Here is a 24,602-nt window from a genome sequence, read left to right on the forward strand (position 1 = left end):
CTATAAAAATTAGAAACACTTCACCCTAATCTAAATGTGCAATGAGTGCAAATATTATACTCAGTCGTGAGGTAAAGGTACCTTGTACATGTTATTATTATTACTTCACTTGTTCATGGGCTAAGGCTAACATTGAAAATATGTTCTGGAGCTAAGCACCGAATAGGACTGGGGAGATGGCAGTTCAGATCCCTACTCAGCCATGAAGCTCACTGACATTAGGTGACCTTGGGCCACTCACTCACTCTCACCCTGGGGTCTCCAACAAGGTGCCCGTGGACACCTCTCTCGGCGCCTGCCAGGCTCTCCTGGTTTTTATTTAAATCTTAAGATATATAAACTGGGAAACTGCACGCTGCAAGGTAAGGTGCTGCTCTCCAGTGCCATTTTTATTTGCGTTCAAAAGAGTGGTTCTGTTTTGTTTTTTTAAGTGTCCTTAAGTGTCCTTTTGCCTTCTGTGAAATCAGTGTTTTGTGGCAGGCCATGCCCACTATGGCAGCCATTTTATAAATGGGCAAGCCCCCATAGCAACCATTCTGTGAGAGCGCCCACAACACTCACTAAAAAGTCCAAATGTGCCCACCAATGCAGAAAGGTTGGGGACCCCTGGGACCCTAACCTACCTCATAAGGTCGTTGAAGGGATAAATTGGCGCGCCGGGGGTGGGGCTGCGGGCGGGACAACTATGCCTCCTGCCTTGAACTCCTTGCGGAAAGAGCACGGACCAAATGTAGAAAATTCTTTTTCTAAGAGATAATGAGGATATATAGCTTGGTAAGGCGATGCTGAAGACCGCAAATTGGCTTGGTTTGTTGTTTACAACAGGCTTGTTTTTCTTTGGAGCGCCTCTTCGTACTTGTCTAGTGTTCTGACGACGACATTCTTTGGCTTTTGACTGGGGTCCTCCTCAAGGGACAAGGGGAAACGGGAGCGCGCGCAGCCTCCTTCGCCTCTACCGTCATGGCGGCCGCGGTCCGTGAGGTAAACACAATGTGCCGGATGGAGCAGAGGCGGTGCGACTGGCGCTGGGCTGTGGGAGGGGCGAAGGAGGACGGGGAGGCAACGGGCGGCGGCGGCGGCTGGCTTCCGCCTCGGTACAATGGAACGAGAATAGTAACGGGGTGGTGAAGGAGCCGGCGGCAGCCGTGACGGCGGGACAAGGACGAGGAGGCAAAAGCGGCGACCTGAAGGGCGGTTGATTCGCTTACCGCGTAAGTTCATCCTCGTCCCTTCTTTCCGCCCTCCCCCCGTGGGCGGGATATGGTCGGGGGGGGGGGGGAGTCTGGCAGACTCCTCGCCCCCCTCCCCGCCCATGTGGCCTGCATTTGAGGAGGGGGAGCGCGGACCCGCCGCCGCCAGTTTCCGAGCGGGGAGGTGATAGAAGCGGACGCGGCGCGAGCGTACCTGCAGCTTAGGCAGCAGGGAAAGGGAAGGAGGTTCTCGCCCTTCCGGGGCCTAAGGGGTGCCCTAGCAGCTGCCTTCGTGCTCGCCTTCCAATTCCCTGGCGATGTAGCAGTGATCTCTCTCTCCCCCGCCGCCCTCCTTGGGGCCCCTCAAGGACCTCCACAACACGCCCCAGGACCTTGCGCGGTTTCACGTATGAGGTTTACTCTGGATTTGGCTTCAGTCGGTCTCGCCGGTTACAGTCTGCCTTTGGCTGGCTCGCCCACATCTTATTCACTGTTAATATGGCACCAGCTAATTTTTTAAGGTGCTTATCAGTCTCGCGCTCTAAGGGTGTCTTCCCAGATGAGGTTTACATCAGTGTGTAATGTGGGGATATCTACATACACAAGTACACACAGACACATATGTAAACGTGCATACATAGACACACACACATCCTGTGTAGGCCCTAATGTACATTTGGTTACATTATGGCCTTTAGCTGCTTTCTGCCCTACATTAGTGTTCATATGTGAGATAAAAAGCAGAAAAGAGCTTCAGAGGTGTTCTGTAGTGTCCTATGTTAAAAAGCTCTTTATGTATGTGTTAACTCATGTTCTTGCAGAGATAGCATTTACATGCTTCATTATGAGATACAGGTGTTTGATGGGATCCCATGGACAATGGTCTTGAGCGTGACTGTTGGACCCCTTCATATGTCATATGTTTTCTTAATTGACACTGCTTGCAAACTGTAAACACCAGCACTTTTCAAAGAACTTTTTCTTGGATTCAGAGCGAGGATGGGGCAGGAATATGGACCTCTTTACTAATTTTAGTTGCGCTACTATTGAACAGTGTTTTGTTCTCAATGTGAACATTATTAGAATAGTCGGAACAACAAAGAGTTTTGTGACACCTTAAAATGTAATACATTTATTATGGCAAAAAATTGTGCCACTTGAGTCTGTGCATGCCTATGCCATAATATATTTGTTACCCTAGGTGTATGTATGCACATGGAGTTTGGGAGGGATTGCTTCACCCTTTCCCAGATTATTGCTGTACACTATAGGCAGGACTACTTCACTCTAGAGCAGAGAGCAACTGTGGATGTTCTCATGTGACTTCATTGTATATGACCCTTTTTGTGGAGAACTGTTAATGTTCAGATACTTTTTATGTACAATACAGAAGTAAAGCACAACACCCTATGGGAACAGCTAATGCTATTTGCCTTGTTCATGTGAAGACAGCTTTGAGAGTAAGGGTAGAATCTGTTTTTTACTTTTACTAATCAAGTGATTATTTTGAAGGATGTTTTGGGAGGTTGCAGACCCCCCTCATTGGCTTTGCTTATTCCTACTTCTCAGTCTCTGTGGATCATATCTTCACCAGACAACCAGATTATATTAACTCAGACTTATTTCATTGCAGTCCTAGGCATGTTCATGTAGAAAAGTTTCACTGTGTTCAATGGGTCTTTATTCTTTTGTGAAGAGGGTATTTAGGATTGCAGCCTTTGTCTGCTAAAGATCTTTGTATTCAAAGCTTCACTTTAAGAGCTAGTGTTAAACTCCCAACAAGAAGGAAATCGGGCACAAATACTAGTAATAGATGCTTGTCCAGTGTTGGTCCCTTCCCAGAGGAATTCACTGTTGTGGTCAAAGAAGTTAGTTTGATATATTAGTTTAAGATGAGATAGAAATCCTGTTTTTTTTAATCAAGAAAATAACCCTAGCATCTCCTTAGCTTTTATTCCCCCCTCCCTCTAGATTATACCTATAAATATATAGGTGTATACTGTATGCACAGTGTGTTATTTAGTGAGTGGTTCTTTCCTTGAGGGTGAAAGATAGACTGGACATGAAGTAGATCTCTCTTCCAATCTGGGTGCAGTGTTTTTGGCTGGCCGCTGCCAACTTTCATTTCCACTTCATTGCCTTTCAGTTTGAATCCATGCTCAGAAGGTACTGTCGGGTGTGGTAAGGGTTAGGCTTCCTTTTGGAATCTTGTCAGATGGTATGGTGATGAATAAACCTTAGTCATGTACATAGTCTGACTTATAGGAATTTGACTGATGCCACTCCTCTTCTCCAACTTCTGTCTCTGTTAATACAAGAATACATTCAAGAGGCAAGGCCTGTACTTTTAAGTACAAAGTACCACTAACTATGTAGTTGCCTCACCAGTATCTTATTTGATGTACATGTCTTTGGAGCTCAGTGTTTTTATTGGGTGTTGCATATGATGTCTAGGTCATTATTGGAGTGTTAGAGGCTGTGGAATGCTGGCTGTGTACAGACACATGCACACTCCCTTCAAAGGAGCTCTTAAAGTTAGTAGCCTTTCTGGAGCATCTGTTCCATTCCAGTTTGTATAAATATGCATATAGCATTGGATTAATTACTGTGCATGGTCAGAATATTTGTCATACATTTTGTTTGGTTTGGGTGACATTGTTGAGTCACAAATCTAACGCAAATCTAATAGATTTCAATGTTGGGTTATGTGTATTGCTCTGTCCAGAAGAGATGACATATTTTTGTTTACTGGTAAAGGCTGGAGTAGGCTGAGAGGTAGTGGCTTGCCCGGGGCATCCCAGCAAGCTTCTTGGGTAGCAATTTGAACCTAAGTGAAATATGTTGAAACTCTGCTCTGCTCTCTCCATTGCACCCTACTAGTCCCATTTTGAAATTATTTTTTCTTCCCCTCATCCCACAGGGAAAGTGAACAACTATTATGATGGGAGATACTGCAAAACCTTGCTTTGCCAGACATAATAAAGAGCGGGGAATTTTAAATGAGGAGGATTTCCAGAAGTGCGCTCTGCGTCATGATTACCAAGCAATGGACGATTATGGAAATGGACACAGCAACAAGATGGACATAGGACTCGAGAAAAGAAAGGGTGCCCTGGGTCACTATGGAACAAATCCCAGAAAGGGAGCACATGGTGCTTTGAGCAGTCCAAATTCTAAAAGTGTTGTTTACAATCAAGGGACAAGGATAAATGATGCCTCAAAAGACCAAATTAAGAAGTGGGTAGCTGACAACCATCATGCTAATTCAGACAGTTGGAGAGAGTACAAATCTTCAGCCCGGATACCTGTGATTGTCAGAACAAGGAAGGATTCTTCTCACGAGTGTGAGAGCATAGGAAACAGAAATGTACGAAGGCAACTCCAGAGTGTCCTAACAAGTGAAGATATGTCAGATAGGAAAGGAAATTCTGGTAATACACATATCTGCAGATAATTTTTTGTTGAGTTAAACCACTTTCATGTCTTTTTGGTGACCATAGCATTCAATTATCTTCAAACCCTGGAAAAGATTAAGTATACTTTGCTACAACATTTCAAGCAGTATTGTTACTAGGTTATGGCACAATATACATTATTCTTAAAATTACCAAATAAAGGTTGAGTTACACCCAATCCTATCTTGTGCTCAAGGTGTTCTAGCAAAAGTGAGGGTTTTCCTTGCAGTAATTATAGCAGTATACTATATATACAGCTGTAATTATACTATGTGAGGTGAGCAGGTCAAAACTGATTCTTTTACAACCGCACCCCCTCTCTATGAGACCCTCCAGCCCGAGCTGAAAAGATGCTTAAAATTCATGAGCGTCAGTCTGAATATTTTAGGAATGACATAAGTCTTGTAGGCCCTTATCCTTGCACTGCATTACACAGAAAGCCTGAGTGCCAGTATCATAAAAAAGTAAGAGCCGTGCTGGATCAGACCAAGGGTCCATCTAATCTGGCATTCTGTTCACACAATGGCCAACCAGCAGCTTCCTGTGGGACACCTGCAATATCAAAACTCCAGGGCAGCCTCCCCCAACTTCCCAGCCTCCAAGTCCATGTTTTGGACTTCAGCCCCCATCAGTCCAACCAGAATTACCAATGATCAGGAATACTGGAGTTGTAGTCCAAAACAAGTAGAGGATACTAAGCTGGGGCCCTAGTTCAGCTGCACAAGCCTTACTAAAATAGAGAGTAAGATGGTAGTGCTGTTCTGCAGCACCCAATCATTTCAATAGGGAAGGGAAAACTTTTTAGTGAATTGTGTCCTACATGCCTTGAGTAAACGGGCATCTGAGAGTTTTCTAGGTCTGTCTTAAACTACCCCTTCTAACCTGCTCAAATGTGCACTGGTGCCAGAGGCATATGGCTGCTCCTAAACCTTAGGACAGAGGCAGACAACCTCTTCTGGTCTGGGAGCCAGATTACACCCCCAAGACCAGGATGGTGGGTTGGATGATGTCAAGGGTATGGGGCTTTCTGTGAAGATCCTCCCCCTGTGTTGTCATCCCACCCTGCCCACTTTTCTCTGTGCAGAGAAAAAGTGCCCTTCTCTGCATGGAGAAAGGGGTTCAGCAGGTGCTTGCAGAAGCTGGTTCTGCAGACACTTGCCAGGTCCCTCACCTCCTTCATACACTGTTCATATCCCAACTGGGGTGTGAGCAGCACATGAAGCAAAGGGATTCAGCAGCTACTTGCAGGAGCTTGTTCTGCAAGCACCTGCCAAGTCCCTCATCTCCTTCATGTGTTGTTTACATCCCAATTGTGACGCGTCCATTGCATGAAGGAGGGAATCTCCATGTTATCTCCATGGGAGATAACAAAGGGATTCTCCTGCATGCTTCTGGCCCTCCCATTGGGAGAGAGAGCAGTACGCAGGGGAGTCCTCTTGTCATTTCCAGTCACAGATTGGAGATAATACGCAGATTCCTTTCCCGTCCAAAGGAGTAGGCCTTTAGGAAGGGGTGGGGTGTGGAAAGTGCGCCCAACCCTCTATGGACCAAATTAGGCCCACGGGCTGGAAGTTGCCTGCTCCGGCCCTTTTAAGGACTAGAAACTTGCTTTTAATTAAAAGCTTGGTTTCTCAGGATTCCTTAGGAGCTACTTGGTTGTTTTCTTCTGCTTCTTCATGGTTGCAAGTTAAATTAATGTAGCATGATAATGACGTGCCTAACATGATATCTTCCATTTGGAGACACAAATATTCGGATGTACAAGCTTAAAGTTGATGATTTGAATTTCTTATGGCAATTCAAATGAGCAATATTAAAAATAACATTGAAGATGTTTTGGGGAATATGAAAAAGAAAAATGGGGCCAATTAAAACAAACAAAACCTGTACCAGAGCACTTTGACCACTTTCTTGGTTCTATTGATGTGTAAATTATCTTAATTTAGCTGCCTTATTATCACTTATTTCCACACCCTTAATGCACATTAAAAAAAGAAGGTTCCAAACAAGTGTTTTTAAGAAGATCAAAACTGACACATACTGATACTTTTAAGGCTGCAATCCTGTGCACACTTACTAGAGAGTAAATCTCATTGAATATAGTAAGACATCTGAGTAAATGTATATAGGATTGTGTTGCAGATTATTTAGATTCTGGGTGCCTTCTTTTGTGCTGTACCTTCCCCGGTTGGGTTGTAGCTCTAGAATATTTGGTCCACAACTGTAGATTCCTTCTAAAGCTTCAATCCTTCATCATTCAGGGTTTTCAACGATGGTTTTCTTAGCTATGGAAATGCGCTGAGCTCATAACAGTTAATTTGTGCAGTGTACTTAAGACAACTTTTTTTATATAACTTAAAAAGAATTGAAGAAATATCGGAAGCCAAGGAGATCAAGAAGGATGAGAAAAGAAGAGAATGATCAAGATGATGATATGGATGGACCGGTTATAGATGAGTCTTTACTGACAGCAAAAGAATTGCTAGGGCTGCAGCAGGCTGAAGAACGACTTAAGCGAGACTGCATTTACAGGCTGAGGAAGGTAGCTATTTCTGCAATATATATTCTCATTATGTGATTGAATATGTGAACTGAGACTGGACAACACCCATTAGGAATACCTTAGTAAAGGATAACCAACAGCAACAAAGATGGTGAAAGGTTTGGGAAAGCATAAGCGAACTGAACATGTTTAACCACAGAATATTATTTTACATATTTGAGAATTGCTACAAGGGGGATATTACTTCTCATTCATTACGACCAGCAACAATAGTCTGGATAACCATTTGTAATCAATTGCTTAGGTTTAATGAATCATGCATTGGACAAAGTAGATGTACTAGATCAACATTTGACTGTATTTTGTTATCATATAGCAAAGTGGATAGCACCTAGAAAATCTAATGAGTAAAAGACTTAGCTGCGATCTTACACTTAATTATTCACTTATTCTTATGGATGTCATTGGGCTTATGTACATAACTGGGTATATCCTTATGGCTCAGTCTCCCCCAGGGATTGCGGTTGGGGAACTGGTGGCCCTCCAGTTGTTACTGGACTACGACTCTTGTCATCCCTGACAACTGACTGTGCTGGCTCGTGCTGATGTAGTCTAACAACATCAGGAGGGCCACAAATTCCTCACTCGCTATGCAAGCATTGCATGTGAAGGTAGTGTGCTGATGCAGCAGTTCAAGACAGCAGCTGTACTAGTGCAGTTGCACCAGGTGAAGACACAATGTACATGTCACGATGTGTGAACAGCAGGAATACTAAGGGATAGAGCAAGGAAGTGGGAATACCTATTTCAGTATTATCCACATTAGTAGGACCATCCCTCTGAAAGCTGTCTCCTTGCAGCCCACCTTTTTAACACACATTTCTTACTACTTTCACATGACTTTCCCCTGCTGCATATTTTTGTTTTTGTATCGTATTGAATATAGTGTGGTTCCAGTGTCTAGCAATTTTTTGGTTTAGCCAGAGTTAGACCACCCCAGAGCCGAATAAAGACTTATTAATGAAATGTAAGACAAGTTCAGAAAGACTTAGTGCATATTCAGGCATATCAAGAAGAAGCATAAAATAGCATTTAACTAACAAGTAGAACCTGCATTCAGATGCTGCAATATATACTTGCTCTTTAACAAAAGTGTTTATGGTTCCAGCCAGCCATTCCTTCCTCCAGGATATTAAAAGCTTTTAGGGCCTGAATCAGGCCTGCCCCTTTTCTATTTTTCTTGAAGCCCCCCAAAATGCTCAGTCCCCATTGGGCTATTATTTGGGCTATTATTTGGGTGTTTTCTTTGAATTTTTTAATGTACAAAATTCTGCATACCTACCTAGAGAATCATCCAAGTGAATAGAAACCACTGCCATATTTTACCACCTGAGTTCATTCTTAGTTTATGCCAGTGAGACCTGTAACAAAATGTTGCAGTATCTTCCCACTCTAACAGCACTTCTGCACAGGGTTCCAGCCAGCCAACAATGTCTTCCTCTGGGATACTATAAGCCAATTCACTTTCTTCCCCATACCCCACCCCAGTTTTCTGCTTTTCTTTTCCAGCTGACACTGAACATTTGGCTCCTGGTGTCCTCTAAGTATGCTCATTTTTCAGACTGTTATGGGGGAGGTGTCTCCTTTTTGGTGGTTTTTAATGAGGTTTTTGTAAGTCTATAAACCTCAGGGATTTCCTGAGTGTTTCTACCACTTCCTCTTGTTTTGGCTCCATTTCTGTTGCGGGGCGCTGAGTTTGCTATTAGCGGGAGAGAGATGAGACATTCTGCTATAATTCATGTAAATGCTTCAACATTGCACCATCTGTAGTAGAATAAAAAAATAGGAAGACTTACCTAGATCATTCTTAAATTCATGTTTCTCTGCAAGTTAGTAGACATGTTCAGCAGGGCGTATCCACAGAGTTAGTCAAGACAAGCGGAGGTGTGATTAACTCCGCCCTTCTCAAGGAAATACTTTCAGTGAAATTATTAACTATCATGGGTAAGAAAATATCTGTATAATATTCTAAAGTTCCAATCTAACAAATAAGCCAGTTTACATAGCTTAAAGTTTGAGGGGAGCCAGAAATAGAAGCATCTGGGTAGTTTTGTTAATAACATTCTCATTGTCATTACAGATATTGACTCAAATGTGGTCACTGGAAAACTCCGTTTTAGGTCAAAGGCAAGAGTGTGTGAAAATCATCCCAAATTGGGACCAAAGGACAATGGGATCTGAAAGGCACAGCTTTGACCTTGGGCAGTTTTTACAGTCAAGATAGCTGCACAATTTAATAGATGGTGCAGGCATATTTTGATATGTTTGCCAGGCCCACCCAGCAAAGGCTAGAGTCAATGGGAATTAGGATGACTAGCTTGGTGGTACTTTGGACTAGGTGGTACACCTAGCTTGCTGATGCTAGGTATTCACTGAGTAAATGGCTTGGCTATGAGTCCAGGTGGCTCTTTTTGTCAAAAAAGATTGTGAAACAATAAATTTGAATATGTTGTCTTCTCCTTAGCGACCTCGAAGCTATCCAACAGCCAAATATACTTGCAAATTATGTGATGCTTTGATTGAGTCGGTGGCATTTGCACATAAGCATATAAAAGAAAAAAGACACAAGAAAAACATAAAGGTGAGTCAATGACAAAGCAAAGCTACAGAAACGTTAAAGTTCTTGTATGTTGTACAGATAACAAAGAAAATTAAAAATATTACATGCCAGCATAGTACCTGATCATCATCAGCAGCTAAATATTGGAGGCCAAGCATTGCCTGCACCATACCACCCTTCTCTGTTTCAGGCCAAGATACTCTCTGCTGCTCCTGGGAATTGTAGCTGAGTAACCAGGGACTCTTGCACCCTGACTACTTCATCTTCTCATTCATTTTCCACTGTGACACCTCAGCCCTTTCACCTTTATCCAGAAGTCTGCTGCCAAAATCATTCATCTCTCTCGTCACTTGGAGCATGTTCTGCCTCTCAAATTTATTTATTTGTTCATCATGATGTTTATACCCCCACCTTTCCGTTTAAAAATACTGAAAGTAGCTGACCATAATTCTAAAATAATCAAGTATCACCAATTTAAAAAGCAACAGATACAATGACAAACTCATTCTTCAGAGAGTGGGTTAGAACTCGGCATGCTAAATGCATACCAGAAAAGATGGTGCAGCAAGGGAGAAAGGGCAAAATCGTTTAAGGGAGCCAGAGACCTTTAGGCCACGGTGGATGGTTGAGCTGGAAGTGTGATGGTCACAAACGGGCATGTATTCGTGTGTAAGAGTGGAGAGAGAAGCAGTGACAAGGTTGTGGAAGGCTTTGAAGTCAGGACAATGAGTTTGTGTTGGATCTGGGACTGGACAGGAAGCCAATGTAGGGATTTGAAACTCACTGCCTTAGGAGGCCTGACTTGCCCCTCTTTGATGGTTTTTCACCATCTCATGAAGACATTATTTATTTTATTCATTATGTTTATATCCCACCTTTTCCTCCAAGGAGCACAAGGCAGCATACATGATCCTCCTCCATTTTTTCATTATAACAACCCTGTGAGATAGGTTAGACTGAGTTAGTGACTGGCTCAAAGTCATCCAGTGGGTTTTATGCCCAGCTGGGGACTAGAACCCTGGTCTCCCCCATCCTAGTCCAACACTCTAAACACTACATCACACTGGCTCTTGAGACCTTCCTTTTCTCATAAGTGTTTGGCCTGACTGGTTGATGGCTGTCACTCCTGCTTGCCACCCAGGGCCAGCCCTCCCAGGGGGTAGGGTAAAGTCCCCACCTGAGGCAGTGGAGTGAGAGGAGTGGCGAATTGCATTGTTCCCTCTCCACCACCAGGAGAACACACCACCACCTCCAGCCATGGCATTTGCCACAAGGAGAGAATGGCTGACGAGGCTCTACAGAGCAGCTGCCCCTTGAGAGCCGTGTTAACCAAGGAAGTGGCCAGTGGGGTTCTTTAGAAAGCTGGCCAGGCCAAAATGCCTTGGTCTAGGGGGTCCTTCCTCAGAGCCAGGCATTGTGGGTGTCCCAGGAGATTGCCTGTACAGGGAAGGGGTTCAGAGGGTGTGACACAGTAAAGGGAAAGGGGCATGACATGGCAGTGGTGGGAAGGGGAATGGGGCACAACGTGGGAAGAGGTGGGGGCACCACGTGGCAGCACTTGTGCTCTCTCACCTCAGGTGGGATGAGAGCTTGTGCCGGGGCTGTTGCCACCTTTCTACACTGCATTGAATTTTATGCTGTAAGCTGCTTGGACCTCTCTTCTTGTTGTTACTTTATACCATGGTAGCACAATAGTAGTAGTAATAAATAATTTTATGCTCACCTTCTCTTGTTTTTGTGATGGAATATAACTTTTCTGTATATTATCAATGATCTTTCAGATAGTAAGGGGACACACAGTTTGTGATGCTCTTTGAAGGAACATTTGAGTTGGTTGGTTTTTTCCTACCTGTATAATATGAAAGGGTATAAGGATGCTTTACTGATTTAAGTAATCTGTGTGCCAGAGTATACTTCCATCAATTGCTCTGAGAAAAATATATTTAGATTCTCTTGCATATTATCTTTAAAGGAAAAGCAGGAACAGCAGTTGCTGACTGCCCTACTGCCACCAACACCTCTGCAGATCCAGGCTATTGGTGTTGCTGTTGAGAAAGTAGTGCAAGAGTTTGGTTTAAATAATGAAGAGTTGGAACAAAGGCTTGGAATTAAAACTGCCATGGAAAATGTATTGCATCAAAAATTGCCAGGTAATAATTTGTTGTGAAGGTTTATGGAATTTTGTTTTATTAGTCTTTAACAATTTATCATCATGTGTATTTTCACTGTATCTTAGTTACCTGCTGAAAAATATGGCCTTGAAGCTCCAAAATAGATGAACTACTGAAGGAGAAGCCAAAATAACAGCCGAGAATGAACAGAAACTAAGGAGACCTAATCATGATTCACTGCTCATGTCCCTTATAACATTGATGGGACAAAGGCTAACCATGAAGGGATTTCAGGAGTGGAGCCTCTTTTGGTTCTGGGGGCAGCTCTGGGCTAGACTCACTAATGTAGAGAACAAAGGATTTCTTCCATTTCTGCAGTTTGAATTGAAATTTTCCATTTTCCTTCATTGTAGACTGTTCTTTAAGACTGTATGGCTCTTCCTGTAGCAGATTTGGTTTCAAAAACTCTGATGTAAATCTAGATATTCAATTTCCAGCCAATGTAAGTATGTTCATTTTCATTCGGAAATACTGCATAAAGTGGGTTCTAGGAGCTTTATTGTCAAGTTTTAAGTTCATATGGTTCATAGCTTAGCCATACTGGTACTGTAAGAACTGACAACCATGGCAGCAGGTTTGGAAAAGTTATACATTTAAGAAAAGTACAAGAAAATGTTCCTTGCTTATATAGCAAAAATGCACACAAAAAACCTACTGGACCCTTCATTATCTATTGGTGTGAACTAAAATTTTAATGACATTTCTCCCTTTTAATATGGCTGTTAGAATCTTACACCAAAGCCTTTTTTTAAATACCACCAGGCAAGTAGCTTATCTAAGACATTAATTAAAAGGGATTAATTGACAAGTTAAGTGCCATGAAATGTTATACTAATATTTAGAAAGATTTCTGTAAAATATAAAATAGTCTATTAAGAAAAGTCAAAATTCTATAGCTTTTGTTCTGTTGTTCTTCATAGATGTCCCAACCAGATGTACTCTTACTTGTACAAGAAAGCCTGAAGAGCAGTGGTAAGGCACATTTATTATGATCTACGCCTAGCCACTTTTTCCTTCACACACGATGAGCATGGCATTTCTGTGCAAATAGCACTGTAGAACTATCTGTTGAGGGTAGGTGATGAACAGGAAGGAATGGGTTTGATCCAGAGTTTTGCCTCCATGAATGGAAGGCTCCTTCTGTTGGGGATCTAGGATCCAGTGGAAGTTCCCTGCTTGGAGGAAGGGGGCAGGGCAGTCATTTTTGCCCATCCCTCCTTCCTCTCTGCAGACTGCAGCACTACCTCTCACACTGTTTTTGAGGGTTCCTCAACCCTCAAGAGCACATTTTCATGGGTATAGAGGGGTGCAGGGGGAGGGGGAATTGGCCAAAATCACCTCTCCCCAGTCCCCAACCCCTTTTGGCCCTGGAGGATCATGCAGTTCATGGAGTTCTTCTCCAAGCAGCTCTGAATCCAACCCTGTGTCTCTAATGATGGGTACAATTGTATATTTCTGCCCATAACAACTAAAAGAAGGGAGGATTAACAATGTGGAAGCACTACCAGCTAGATGTGCTAGGTTTGAATGGTGGAGAAGGGCACTAATGGTGGCTGATTTATAATTATTTTCAGATGTAAGAGACCTACACAACTGCACCAGATCAGTTAATCACAAAATTTATAGTGATTAGTGGTACAGTTATGACAATTGATTTTGCAAAACAACAATTATAAACAGTCAGTCAAAATTTCAAAACAGCTATATCAGTTATGCTTGTCAGTCTACAGAACCCTGGTGTGTTTCCGTTTTGACTCTATAAGGTCTTCATCAGGTGCTCCTGTAGACATAACATGTTCAATAACAAATTGCAGTAACTAATTATGTTGAAGAATAATATTTTCACTTTCTGAGTGGACAAATTCCTTCAGTGGTATACTGGTAAATGAAGGCAAAATAGCCACCTTTATTTGTGGGTTAAGAGTGAGGTAAACCCCGAGAAAGAGAAAAATGTGTTTATAATATTGGACCTTTCTCCAATTTTTACTAGCACAAATATGCCCCAAACTTGCATTTCATTTTCACCTGATTTTTTCCAGCTCACCCTTCCCTAATCATTGTTTTGTAAAGTCAGTTGGCATAATTGTACTGCAGATCACTATAAATTTTGTTAACTGGTCTGGTGCAGTTGTGTAGGTGTCTTATACCTGGAGTGTTTGTACTGAAACTGTTACTGGAGACTTGTCCTTTCTGTTTTATATAGTTGACTTATAAGTCTGTCATGCGTGGTTTGTTGATGCTTTGGATCAGCTGCTTTGAAAGAAAGTATAGATGAATCATGTTGATCATATGGCTCTTCAGAGGTTATGGCTGTGAGGAGGAGTATTGGCAAAATGGTTGTTGGATTTGATTAGGCCTGTTCATTAGCACAGACCTGTTAGTGGTGGGTAGCACCTCTGCATTCTGCCTCTATTATTTGGCCATAGACAACTCCAACCTTGCTAAGGCTTCATTCAGGTGGATTTAATTGTGGTCTTTATTTTTTACAATCTAAGAATAGATTCAAATGACCATCTGAAGCTCCCATTTATATTGGCAAGTGTTTGCTCATAGACAACTATAACCTGCATGTATGAAAAAGGTATGAGGAGAATTAAACATGATAGCTTCAGTTGGCCATTCTATCTTGTAATAATTGTACTACATCCATTGTGAATTTCCCTTTCAAACACAAGCAAGGGAATAGCAGATTTTCTTTTGTTTTGCTCTGTGTGAGAGATTTTACATATTACTTTTCTTCAATACCATGATTAATGTAGCTTTCTTTTTCCCCCCTCTAGAATCTTTTATTGATGTTGATGCAGATTTCCATGCTAGAGTGCCTGTGGTGGTGTGCAAAGAAAAACAAAGGTCTCAGTTAGCAAATTTATGTGTATAGCAATGTAAATTACACATGCCCATACCTGTGTTAGCTTCTGTACTAGATAACTCCAGAGATCTTGGCTAACAGAGTAATAATATAAGCAAATCAGAAGAGCCATGCTGGATCAGACCAAAGGGTAGGGATGGCAAATCTGCTAAGCTAAAGTTCATCAGTGTTTTCCACCTCAAAGCTCGTTCTAACCCAGATCCATATCCATATTCTGAGGGGGGGTTTCCATATGGAAATTAGTGTGTATTTCAATGCACATTTTTCAAAATATACAGTTTTTCAGTTGTATGCATTTTTCTCCTACTGACGAAAGTGTGTTTGTGTGCATCTTTTAAATGTTATCTGTGTATTTTCTTGCACATTTTCCAAATGTGTGCATCTTTCGAACACATTGTTTTGTTGCCTGAAGTGCATTGCAAATTTGGAAATGTATAGACATCTCACCACAAATTGCATTAAGTCTGCATTTGGTTCTGGGAGGTGCAAAGTAGATAAATTCTGGCCAAACCAAACTGAAATTAATTTCTTCCCCATCCCTAACAAAGGCCTATCTAGTCCAGTATTCTGTTCCCACTGTGGTCAATCAGACGCCCATGAGAAGCCAACAAGGAGGCCATGAGCACAAGAGTACTCTCCAGCTTGTGTTCCCCAGCAACTAGTATTGAAAGGTATATGGCCTCTGGTACTAAAAATCATATTGAATATATGCACATAATGCTAGTAGCCATTGATAACTTTATTCTCCATTAAATTGTTTAATCCCCCTTTAAAGCCATTCAAGTTGGTGACCATCCCTACATCTTGTGGTAGCAAATTCCACAGCTTAACTACATGCTAGCAGTAGAAGTACTTGTATTTGTTCTGAATCTCCCATCAGTCAATTTCAGTGGATGACCCCAGCTTCTTGGGTTATGAGTTAGGGAGAACTTTCTCCATCCCATGTATAATTTCATGCACTTCTATCATGCAACCCTCCTTACTTGCATTTTTTCTAAGCTAAAAAGCCTCAAACATTGGCAACTTTCTTCATAAGGGAGTTTCTCCCGCTCCTTGATCATTTTGGTTGCCCTTTTCTGATCTAAAGGTTGCCCTTTTCTGATTGCTCCTTCCCCTCTCCTCAGTTCCCTAAAAATGACTTTAACTCAGCACCTTTGCTGTCAAATGGCATGTTTGCTTAGGCAGATTTTTCCATGTTGTACAAACCTAAAGCTTTATCCCATCTGTGCTTACTTGGAAGTAGGTTGCTTTGCATTCAGTTAGATTTTTTTCTTAGTAAGTAAATTTGAAAAATCCTAATCTCACTAAGGCAATATATTAAGGCTGCAATCTTGTACCCGCTTCTCTGGCCTCACTGAACTCAATGGAACTTACTTCTGAGTAGACATTTACAGGATTGCACTGTAACAGCTTGCATGATTTTAGTATTCAGTCAAAGAAATACACTGTTTTGTATACTTTTCTAATCCTTTACTTGGCATCACCTACATACAGCTACTTGGTCTATCCTGTTCTCATTCTTTACTTTAGAGACAATTTATAGATATTTTAAAGGGGGCATAGCATAACGATATGGTTTAGATCTACTGCAGTACAGGTGTTTAAGAATTTGCTTGCTAACTCAGGTAAATCAGCTACTAAAAAGCAAGCTAATATAATTCTGTAGGTGTTTCCAGATAGGGAAGCTCTTCCATCTTTTTCTCCTTCATGGATTTTCTGTGGTACGAGAAAAGACTGAAGAAGGGGTGGCAAAACATGGGAGGATTCCAGGTGGAAGATGTCATTGTCTAGATCCCTCAGAAAGTTCGGGAATGAGGCAGGGTGATTGCAGAGCAAATGCCTTATCTGGAAGCACCCTACGAGTCATGAAAACGTTATTTTGAAGCATATTTATCTTAAAAGCCTGAAGCTACTACTAACAATTAAACATTATTTGCATACCACTCATTTGATACAGTGTAATGGTAATATATGTATACAATATTATTATAAACATTAACAATTTACTCAAATTCCTCAGATACTTATTGGGATGCCAATCAACTAGCCTGTTTTGCTACACATTCTGTATAAGGATTAACCATAATATACATAAGCTGATAATGTAATAATAAAACAATCACAATAATTTCAGATAATTCCCAAGTATGGTGATTGCTCATATGTGCAGCAATGGAATCCTGAACATATTTTTAATGCATGTTAATCTAGCTGTCTGATTCAACTTCAAATAAAAAAGGTCACTTTTCAGACAGGCATTTTACCCATGAGCCAATAAAAGTCAGGATGGCCATTTTAAACTATTGAGTTTTTCTTGGGTTTGATCCAGATTTAAGCTGGATCAGCTGCACTGGCAGAAGTGGACTTTAAACAAACCATGGTGGCTTGTTTAAATTGCTGGCACATGCTGGGCACCATTAGCCTAATTATCCATGGCTTGTTGGGTTGTCTGAACCCGGGTGTCATGGCTTGTTGGAGGGGGAAACAACCCTCAAATAACCCGACATCAGGCCATGGGTTAGAATCATAGAATAGTAGGGTTGGAAGGGGTCTATAAGACCATGGCGTCCAACCCCCTGCTCAATGCAGGAATCCAAGTCAGAGCATCCCTGACAGATGGCTGTCCAGCCTCATCTTGAATGCCTCCAGTGTGGGAGAGCCCACCACCTCCCTACGTCATTGGTTCCATTGTCGTATTGCTCTACCAGTCAGGAGGTTTTTCCTGAGGGTTGTTTCTCCCTCCAACAAGCCATGCTGCCCAGGTTTGACCGACATGACAAGACATGCCTGGGCAGGTGATTAAGGAAATGGTGCCTGGCTGGGGACTAAAACAATCAACCAGGTCAGAGAGTCAGGAGACCCTGTTATTCAGGGTGAGGGGGGATCCCCAAAAATCAGTTGGTGTGACCTTCCACAAGTAGAGAGAGCCCTTCCTCTCATGAAAGGCACTTCCTAGATCTTACCCATTATGTATTGGACAGAACCAGTGGCAGTGGCTGCCACTGAATAGAGCAGCTCCACATCTTTTCTTCCTGGATAACATGCAGTAAAAGATCATGTGAAGCAACATCATTATGCTTGCGATACCTCATCATGCTTATTACCAGGGAAAAGAGAAGAAGGAAATGTGGAACTGCAATTTTCAGCAGCAGCCACTCCCTTCCAGTGCTGTATAGTTCACTCTCCATTTGCTTTTTCGAAGGGAAGAAAAAAAGTTTTAATTTCTGTCTTTATCATTTTAGTGGCCTTGTTTGCAGAGTAAGTGCAGGGAATGAAAATGCTTGTCTGACAACAAATCACTTGGCTATGCTAGGAAAACTAGAACCTCATCTTGTGTCCCTAGTTATTGCCTTCAGATACTGGGCCAAGGTAAGTCTGATTTAGTAGCAGAGCACAATTATGCATGTTTGTACATACAAGCAAAAATTCAACCAATATACATGTTTTCTCCTTTTCTAAAAAAAAGTATATTCTGTATACATTGGGTGACATTCAGTGGGCCAGTTTGCATGACATGACAGCCCAGTTTGGGCTTTTTAATCCCTGATGAACCGTGGCTTGCCAGCCACCATTTTGAATATGCAATCCCCAGTCAGGTGATTGCCAAGTCATCTAAATCCAATCATTGGGGGTTATGCGAGATTAAATGACCTTGTGTAACCCTCAACTTGTTGTAGGTTGTTTAACTTTCGCATAACCCCCAACGGCTGGGTTCACTGGGTTCACAGGACGTGACAACCCCCACTTGGGGGTTGCATATTCAAATCTCACCCAGCACGCAGGGCAGCTTACCATGACTTAATTAACCCATAGTGAGCCCTGGCATGTTATGCGAACCAGGTCACTATCATGCAAGCAGATTTCCCCTTCCCTTCTTCCACCCCCATCTGCTCCTCATGGTGCCCTACCCTCTAGTAGATGTGGGTGGGGGGTTGTGGGGGCCCGCAGAGGGGAGGAGCAATCTGTTCCACCTGTGGTATCTGTTCTGCTGGCAAACAGACACAGTTGGAGACAACAGACTATATAAATTAAGCAAATTTGCTTATATTTGTTTCTGATAGTGATGGAGCATGGTGCTCTTGATTTCCTTACTATGGCAGCATTACATCTCCACCAGGCTGCATGTAGCATGGTTATGAACTCTGGTGATGGTGCTCTTTAATAAGTCATTTTCTTAAAAATAATATATGTCCTCACTAAGTAGTTCTTAAAAATTTGGCAAGGATGTTTTCCTATTTAGGTATATTCCTGTGAACAGTGCTCAACTTTTTAATCCCACGTTTTTCTCCAAATTAAAAACTTTGCGCAAGATCAAGCCAAAGTTAAGTACTTTTAAATTCCATTAATTTCAGTGGAGGAGATTTCAGTGGTGGCATCTCAGCTCCAGGTGGTTCTGGATGTGGTGGCTTATCTAGATCCATTTTAATCTGGCTTCAGACTTGGTTATGTGATAGAAACTGCTTTGTTGGCTTTGTTGGTACAGTTTATACTGGAAATTAGGACAGAGGGAGTGTGTCCCTGTTGGTTCTTTTGGACCTCTCTGCAGCTTTCAATACCATGGTATCCTGCTGGACAGCCTGGCTGTGCTTGAACTTGGAGGAACTGCTTTATGGTGGTTCCAGTCCTTCTTGGAGAGGTTTCTTCAGACGTTGGCGCTGAGGGGCTCCTGTTTGATACCTTGGCCTATATCCTGTGGTGTCTATCTGGGTTCCATTTTGTCTCCCGTGCTATTTAACATGTACATGAAACTGCTGGAGTTTTGTAGTTCAGTGCCACCAGTATGCTGATGACACCCACTCTATTCCTCCTTCCCATCTAAATCCAAGGAAGCTGTCCAAGTTGAAAAATCAGTGTCTGATGTTGGTAATGGGCTGGGTAAGGGCAAACAAATTGAAGTTTAATTGAGACAAGACTGAGATGCTCCTGGTCAGTCGAAAGGCAGGATTCAACCTTTTCTGGATGGGGTTACACTTCCCTTGAAGACTCAGGTTTGCAGTTTGGATGTAGTCCTGGATTGAACTCTGATCCTAGATCAGAGGATCAGGTTTCGGCAGTAGTCAGGAGTGTGTTTGCACAGCTAAGGCTAGTGTGCCAACTACATTCATTCCTGGAAATGTCAGAACTGGCCATGTTGACACATGCCGTAGTTAAATCCTGTTTGGACTCCTGTAACACGTACATGGGGTGCCTTTGAAAAGTGTTCAGAAACTTCAGCTGGTCCAGAATGCTGTTGCCAAACTGTTGACCGGGGCCTGTTACAGGGAGCATGCAACTCCCTTGTTACAACATTTTAACTGGCTACTGGCCTGTTTCCAGGCACAGTTCAAAGTGCTGGTAATGATCTATCAGGTTAGATAAGACTTGGGGCCAGCTTGTTTGAATGACCACATTCCCCCATACAAGCCTGTCTGGGCCTTAAGAGAGGCCCTTCTCTCTGTCCTTCCACAATTAAAGGCTGCTCTCAGGCCCTGGAACTTCCTGCCAAGGGAGGTCAGGATGGCTTCCTCTCTGTTGTCCTTCTGCCACCTTGAGTGCTATTTGTAGTGGAAAGGCAGGATATAAATTTAATAAATAAAATAAAAATATGTTGAAATCAGTGGGATTTAAGCAATTTTAGCTTTGGCTGAATTGTACTCTTTTGCCAGGGTATGAGTTTTTTCCCTCCACTATTTCAAAGCTGCTAAGGTTCATGGTTTCCTTGGTTTCTTTTACCTCTAGTCTATTAGATTGTTTCCCACTTTTTATTATCTGCAGCATTTGCTCATAGAGAATTAAAGGAGCTTACACTAAACATCACCTTGCAGTACCAGTAATGTAACCCTTCTGCTGTAAATGAATGATTCATCTCTTCAGTCTTCTCCTGAAGATGCTCAATATACCTTCTTCATAGGTTCTTTTTAACACACTTGTGCTATTTTTGATTTCGTTCTATTACAACCTAAGTGTTGTCTAATAAAACCAACATTTTGTGATTTGAGATCTCAAGAACTGTGTTCTTTGCTGTACTCTGCAGTGGAGCATACAGTCTAGTGAAAGAGGCTAGTTGTGCCATCGACTGAAGTGTTGGTGATGTTAGGACAAGTGGGACACTGCTCCATGGCCTAGTGTAGAATGCTGCTTTAGTTGTGTGGGAGTATCCTCTTTCTATGTCGCTATAGCTAAAGTGGCAGTTTAGGTTCAAGCTGTCAGTTTCCCCAGTAGCACTTTCAAGATGTGTTTTCTTGTGAAGGGCTGGTTAGTTTCCTCAGTATCAACTGTCATTTTAAAATGTCTGAGAAATAAATATTTCAATGGGTGTTTCTCTTTCTCTTTTTGTAGCTATGTTGTGCAGATCGTCCTGAAGAAGGCGGATTACCACCTTATGTGTTTGCTCTGATGGTTATTTTTTTTCTGCAACAGAGGAAAGAACCCTTTCTGCCCGTTTATTTAGGATCATGGGTATGTGTGTGTGTGTGTGTGTGTGTTGCATAAGAGTTTTGTAAACATTTATTCATTTTTTCCTTGTGTAAACGCCAGATAATGCACTCTTGTTTCTTTCTGGGCAAAGAGAAAGAAACAGTTCATCTCAACAGTAGCTGCATGTAGACAATCCTTCAAATTATGATTTGGAGGATCAAGAACAAGCCACAGGCTTGAATGTTGCCACTTCCCTTCCCACACCTTTTTCATGCACATATCTTTAATACGCTACTTCCTGGTCTAATCAGACTATAGTTTGCCATTATGTTTGAACCAGCAAACTATGGTCTTGCAAACTAGAATCAAACTGTGGCTTGCAATCCTGTTTTGGAGGGCTCCCTTGGTGGCAAACTGTGGTTTGATTAGATCAGGAACTAACGTATTTAAGCCATGTATGTGAATGGAGGGGGTGTGGGGGGAAGGATGGAGTGCTCAGACTGGTGGCTTGATCCCAGTCTTCCACACTATTGCTTTGAGGATCATCTGTATTCAGCTAGTGTGTTAATATTCCTAAGTAAGAGAGAGACCATCAGAATCGACTACACTTCTTCCCAAAGAGGAAACTGCAAAAACCTTTCAACACTGTATCTTGTATCTCTCTGGGGGCCCCATTTGATTTTGACTGGAGAATCCAAGTCAAATTGAAAAATGTTTTGAAAGCAGTGCTATATTGGAAGGGAAAGATCCTCCATAGCAAATGGAAAAGATGGTGGCTTGAGGCTGGGATGAATTAGGTTCAGACCAATTGTAATGAATTGTTTACACTGAATGAAATGGATCCACACAAAATATTTAGGAAATTAAAAGTCTGTCCTGACTTCTGTCCCAGGTAAACCTGAAAACATTGATTAGACTTCTTAGATATAGAAGAACAATCATTGCTGAATAAGAATGAGCGTGGCTTCTGCAATTAGAATGTCAACACTCATATAGATATGAGTGATTCTGGTAGATTTGATATGGGCTTTTACAAGGGTTTTGGACAGTGTTCCTTATCAATGTATTTATTTGTTTGTTTGTTTATTTTCTATACCACCCAGCAGCTGAAGCTCAAGACCTCGTAGGGGATAAGACAAAAGTTCCTCTAATGAATTGATAAGTGGTTAATTGGTTAACCAGAGGATAGGAATAAATGGAACAATTCTCAAAATGAAAGGGAGTAAATGGTGAGGTCCCATAAGGATGTGTATTCTCACTAGTGCTATTTAAATTAATAAACGACCTGGAGTTGGGAGGTTTGCTGATGTCACTGCACTATTTAGGATGGTGAAATCCCAAGTTCACCTGGTTCAGAACACAGTGACCTAGTTCTTAATGGGGACCTGTGGTGGTGATCATATTTCCAGTTCTTAAATCTATGCTGGCTGCCAGATTGTTTCCAAGTACAATTTAAAGTGCTGGTGTTGACCTATAACAACCTAAACTATTGGGGTCCACTGTTTCCAAAGGATCACCTTCCCCCATATGAACCTGCTTATTAGTTAAGATCGTCAAATCAGACCCTCTTTACTGAGCTCTCACCTTCACATGTTAGGCAGCTGGCTTCTGAAGAGAAGGACCTTTGTTGTGTAATTCCCTCCCTATTCAATTCATCTGACTCCATTACCATATTGTAGGCACAGGCAAAATCTGGCGTATTCAGCTGTGCTTTGGCTGCTGTTTGTGTGTGTGTTTAGATTATTTATTGTATATGTGTTGTTGATTTGAATGTTATTTCAGGAAGAATGTGGGGTATAATATTTAAAATAAATGCACAGTGAAGATAGGATATATTTAAACCAGGTGAATAACAAAATGAATAGTGGATGAAATTTACTGTAAATGAAAAGTGATGCAGAATTTTGGGGTGGTCAGGGGGTGGGGGGAGGGGATTCTAGCCTCTCATGTACGCTGATGAGGTCCAGGTTGGCTGCGACTATCCAGAAAATAAATCTTGGATTAATAGTGGACAGCAGTGTAAAAAACCAATTCAGTGTTAATAATTGTTGTTGTTGTTCAATCGTTAAGTCATGTCCGACTCTTCGTGACCCCATGGACCACAGCACGCCAGGCCCTCCTGTCCTCCGCTCTCTCCCGGAGTGTGCTCAGGTTCATATTCATTGCATCGGTGATGCTATCTAGCCATCTCATCCTCTGCCGTCCCCTTCTCCTTTTGCCTTCAATCTTTCCTAGCATCAGGGTCTTTTCCAGTGAGGTTAATAATTAAGGTATTACAAATAAAACAGCAAGCAGTATTATCCTGTGTTCTAAGTCTGTGGTGTACTGCTCTGGTAACCCTGTCTTAAAAAGGATATCAGAGATGGAAAAATTAAAGAGCATGTATGCAAGTACATGCTCTTATTGGGGGGAAATCTTCTAAGAAACAGGAGTAATCATTGGACATGAACTGAGATGTTACTCATGTTTGGCGCTTCTGGGCATTTCTGAGGATTGTTATTCTTATAAAGACTTGATCACATAGCCCCACAAAGATTCCTGGGATAGAGTTGTGCTGTGAAGGGCCATTGGATACGTGCCGGATGGGGGTTGGAGGATTGAGGGGGGTGGAGGGTGGAGCAGCAACACACCGTGGCTTGTTCTCAGGGTGGCTCAGTGTTTCATGTGAACCCGCCCACTGTCTGTTAGCAGCAAGGCTTGAGATCTCTACGCATTGGAAAAAATACATAATCGCTATCTATTTCTCAGTGGTATCAAAGAATGTGGAGGCTCACTCATGGACAAACATGTGCAGTAATTCCATGTACTTTGTGATGTGGCACAAAATGACAGTTCCATTCAATGTTCATTCCCCTTCATATCATATGCTAACAGGAATCCATCGGTGCACCATTTTGCTCACATTCGCATCACATTCTGGAAGGATGTGATCCCTTTATAATATTCAAGCACACCATCTAGTGATCATACTTTTAAATGTGACACTTTTCAGACCTGCTTTCTAGCAAAGTGTACCACCTTATTTTTGTTCAGTCTCTTTGAAGATTGCATTGTGTTTTTCTTTGAATTTGTGACTCCAAATGCTTAATAAAAATACAGTTTTCAAAAATTATTAGAAGGGTGGGAGCACTTTATCTAAGAGGAGAGGCTAACAGGGTAAACTTTTTAACTGGGTGAACTACATACATATTTTAGATTTGGCTACCCCATGGGGGGTAGGGAAGGAGGAAGATGACAGAGATCTTAAAATGTGGGAGTGGTGTAGTGAGAGTGGAGAGAGAGAGACGGCTCCCTTTCTCATAATGCAACGTGTGGTCACCCAATTGGTTAGCAGGCTGTATCGCCATCATGCCTTCAAGAATAATGTGGCTAGCTGCTGTTTGAATAGAAGGACCATG

General features: G+C 42.1%; 1 protein-coding gene across 7 annotated transcripts in view; it reads left to right on the forward strand.

Moving 5' to 3' along the window:
* The first annotated feature begins 653 nt into the window (after positions 1-653).
* Positions 654-24,602, forward strand: part of TUT7 (terminal uridylyl transferase 7) — a 52,188-nt gene continuing 28,239 nt past the window's right edge. For 6 of the 7 annotated variants that reach the window (XR_014787746.1, XM_084834155.1, XM_084834157.1 and 3 more), the window contains exons 1-10: positions 1,033-1,211; positions 4,111-4,621; positions 7,009-7,187; positions 9,673-9,789; positions 11,741-11,918; positions 12,293-12,381; positions 12,860-12,911; positions 14,720-14,789; positions 18,051-18,177; positions 21,127-21,246. Coding sequence is in view for 6 of the 7 variants with exons in the window: in XM_084834155.1 (XP_084690281.1) it covers positions 4,129-4,621; positions 7,009-7,187; positions 9,673-9,789; positions 11,741-11,918; positions 12,293-12,381; positions 12,860-12,911; positions 14,720-14,789; positions 18,051-18,177; positions 21,127-21,246 (1,425 nt within the window). In the remaining variant the exon portion in view is untranslated. Of the gene's footprint in view, positions 982-1,032; positions 1,212-4,110; positions 4,622-7,008; positions 7,188-9,672; positions 9,790-11,740; positions 11,919-12,292; positions 12,382-12,859; positions 12,912-14,719; positions 14,790-18,050; positions 18,178-21,126; positions 21,247-24,602 lie in introns of those variants that run through there. The other variant, XM_084834154.1, reaches the window with a different exon arrangement.

The sequence above is a fragment of the Heloderma suspectum genome, chromosome 2, assembly GCF_057233095.1.
Source record: "Heloderma suspectum isolate Gila_16-S chromosome 2, 16-S_ref, whole genome shotgun sequence".
NCBI classification, from domain to species: Eukaryota; Metazoa; Chordata; class Lepidosauria; order Squamata; family Helodermatidae; genus Heloderma; species Heloderma suspectum.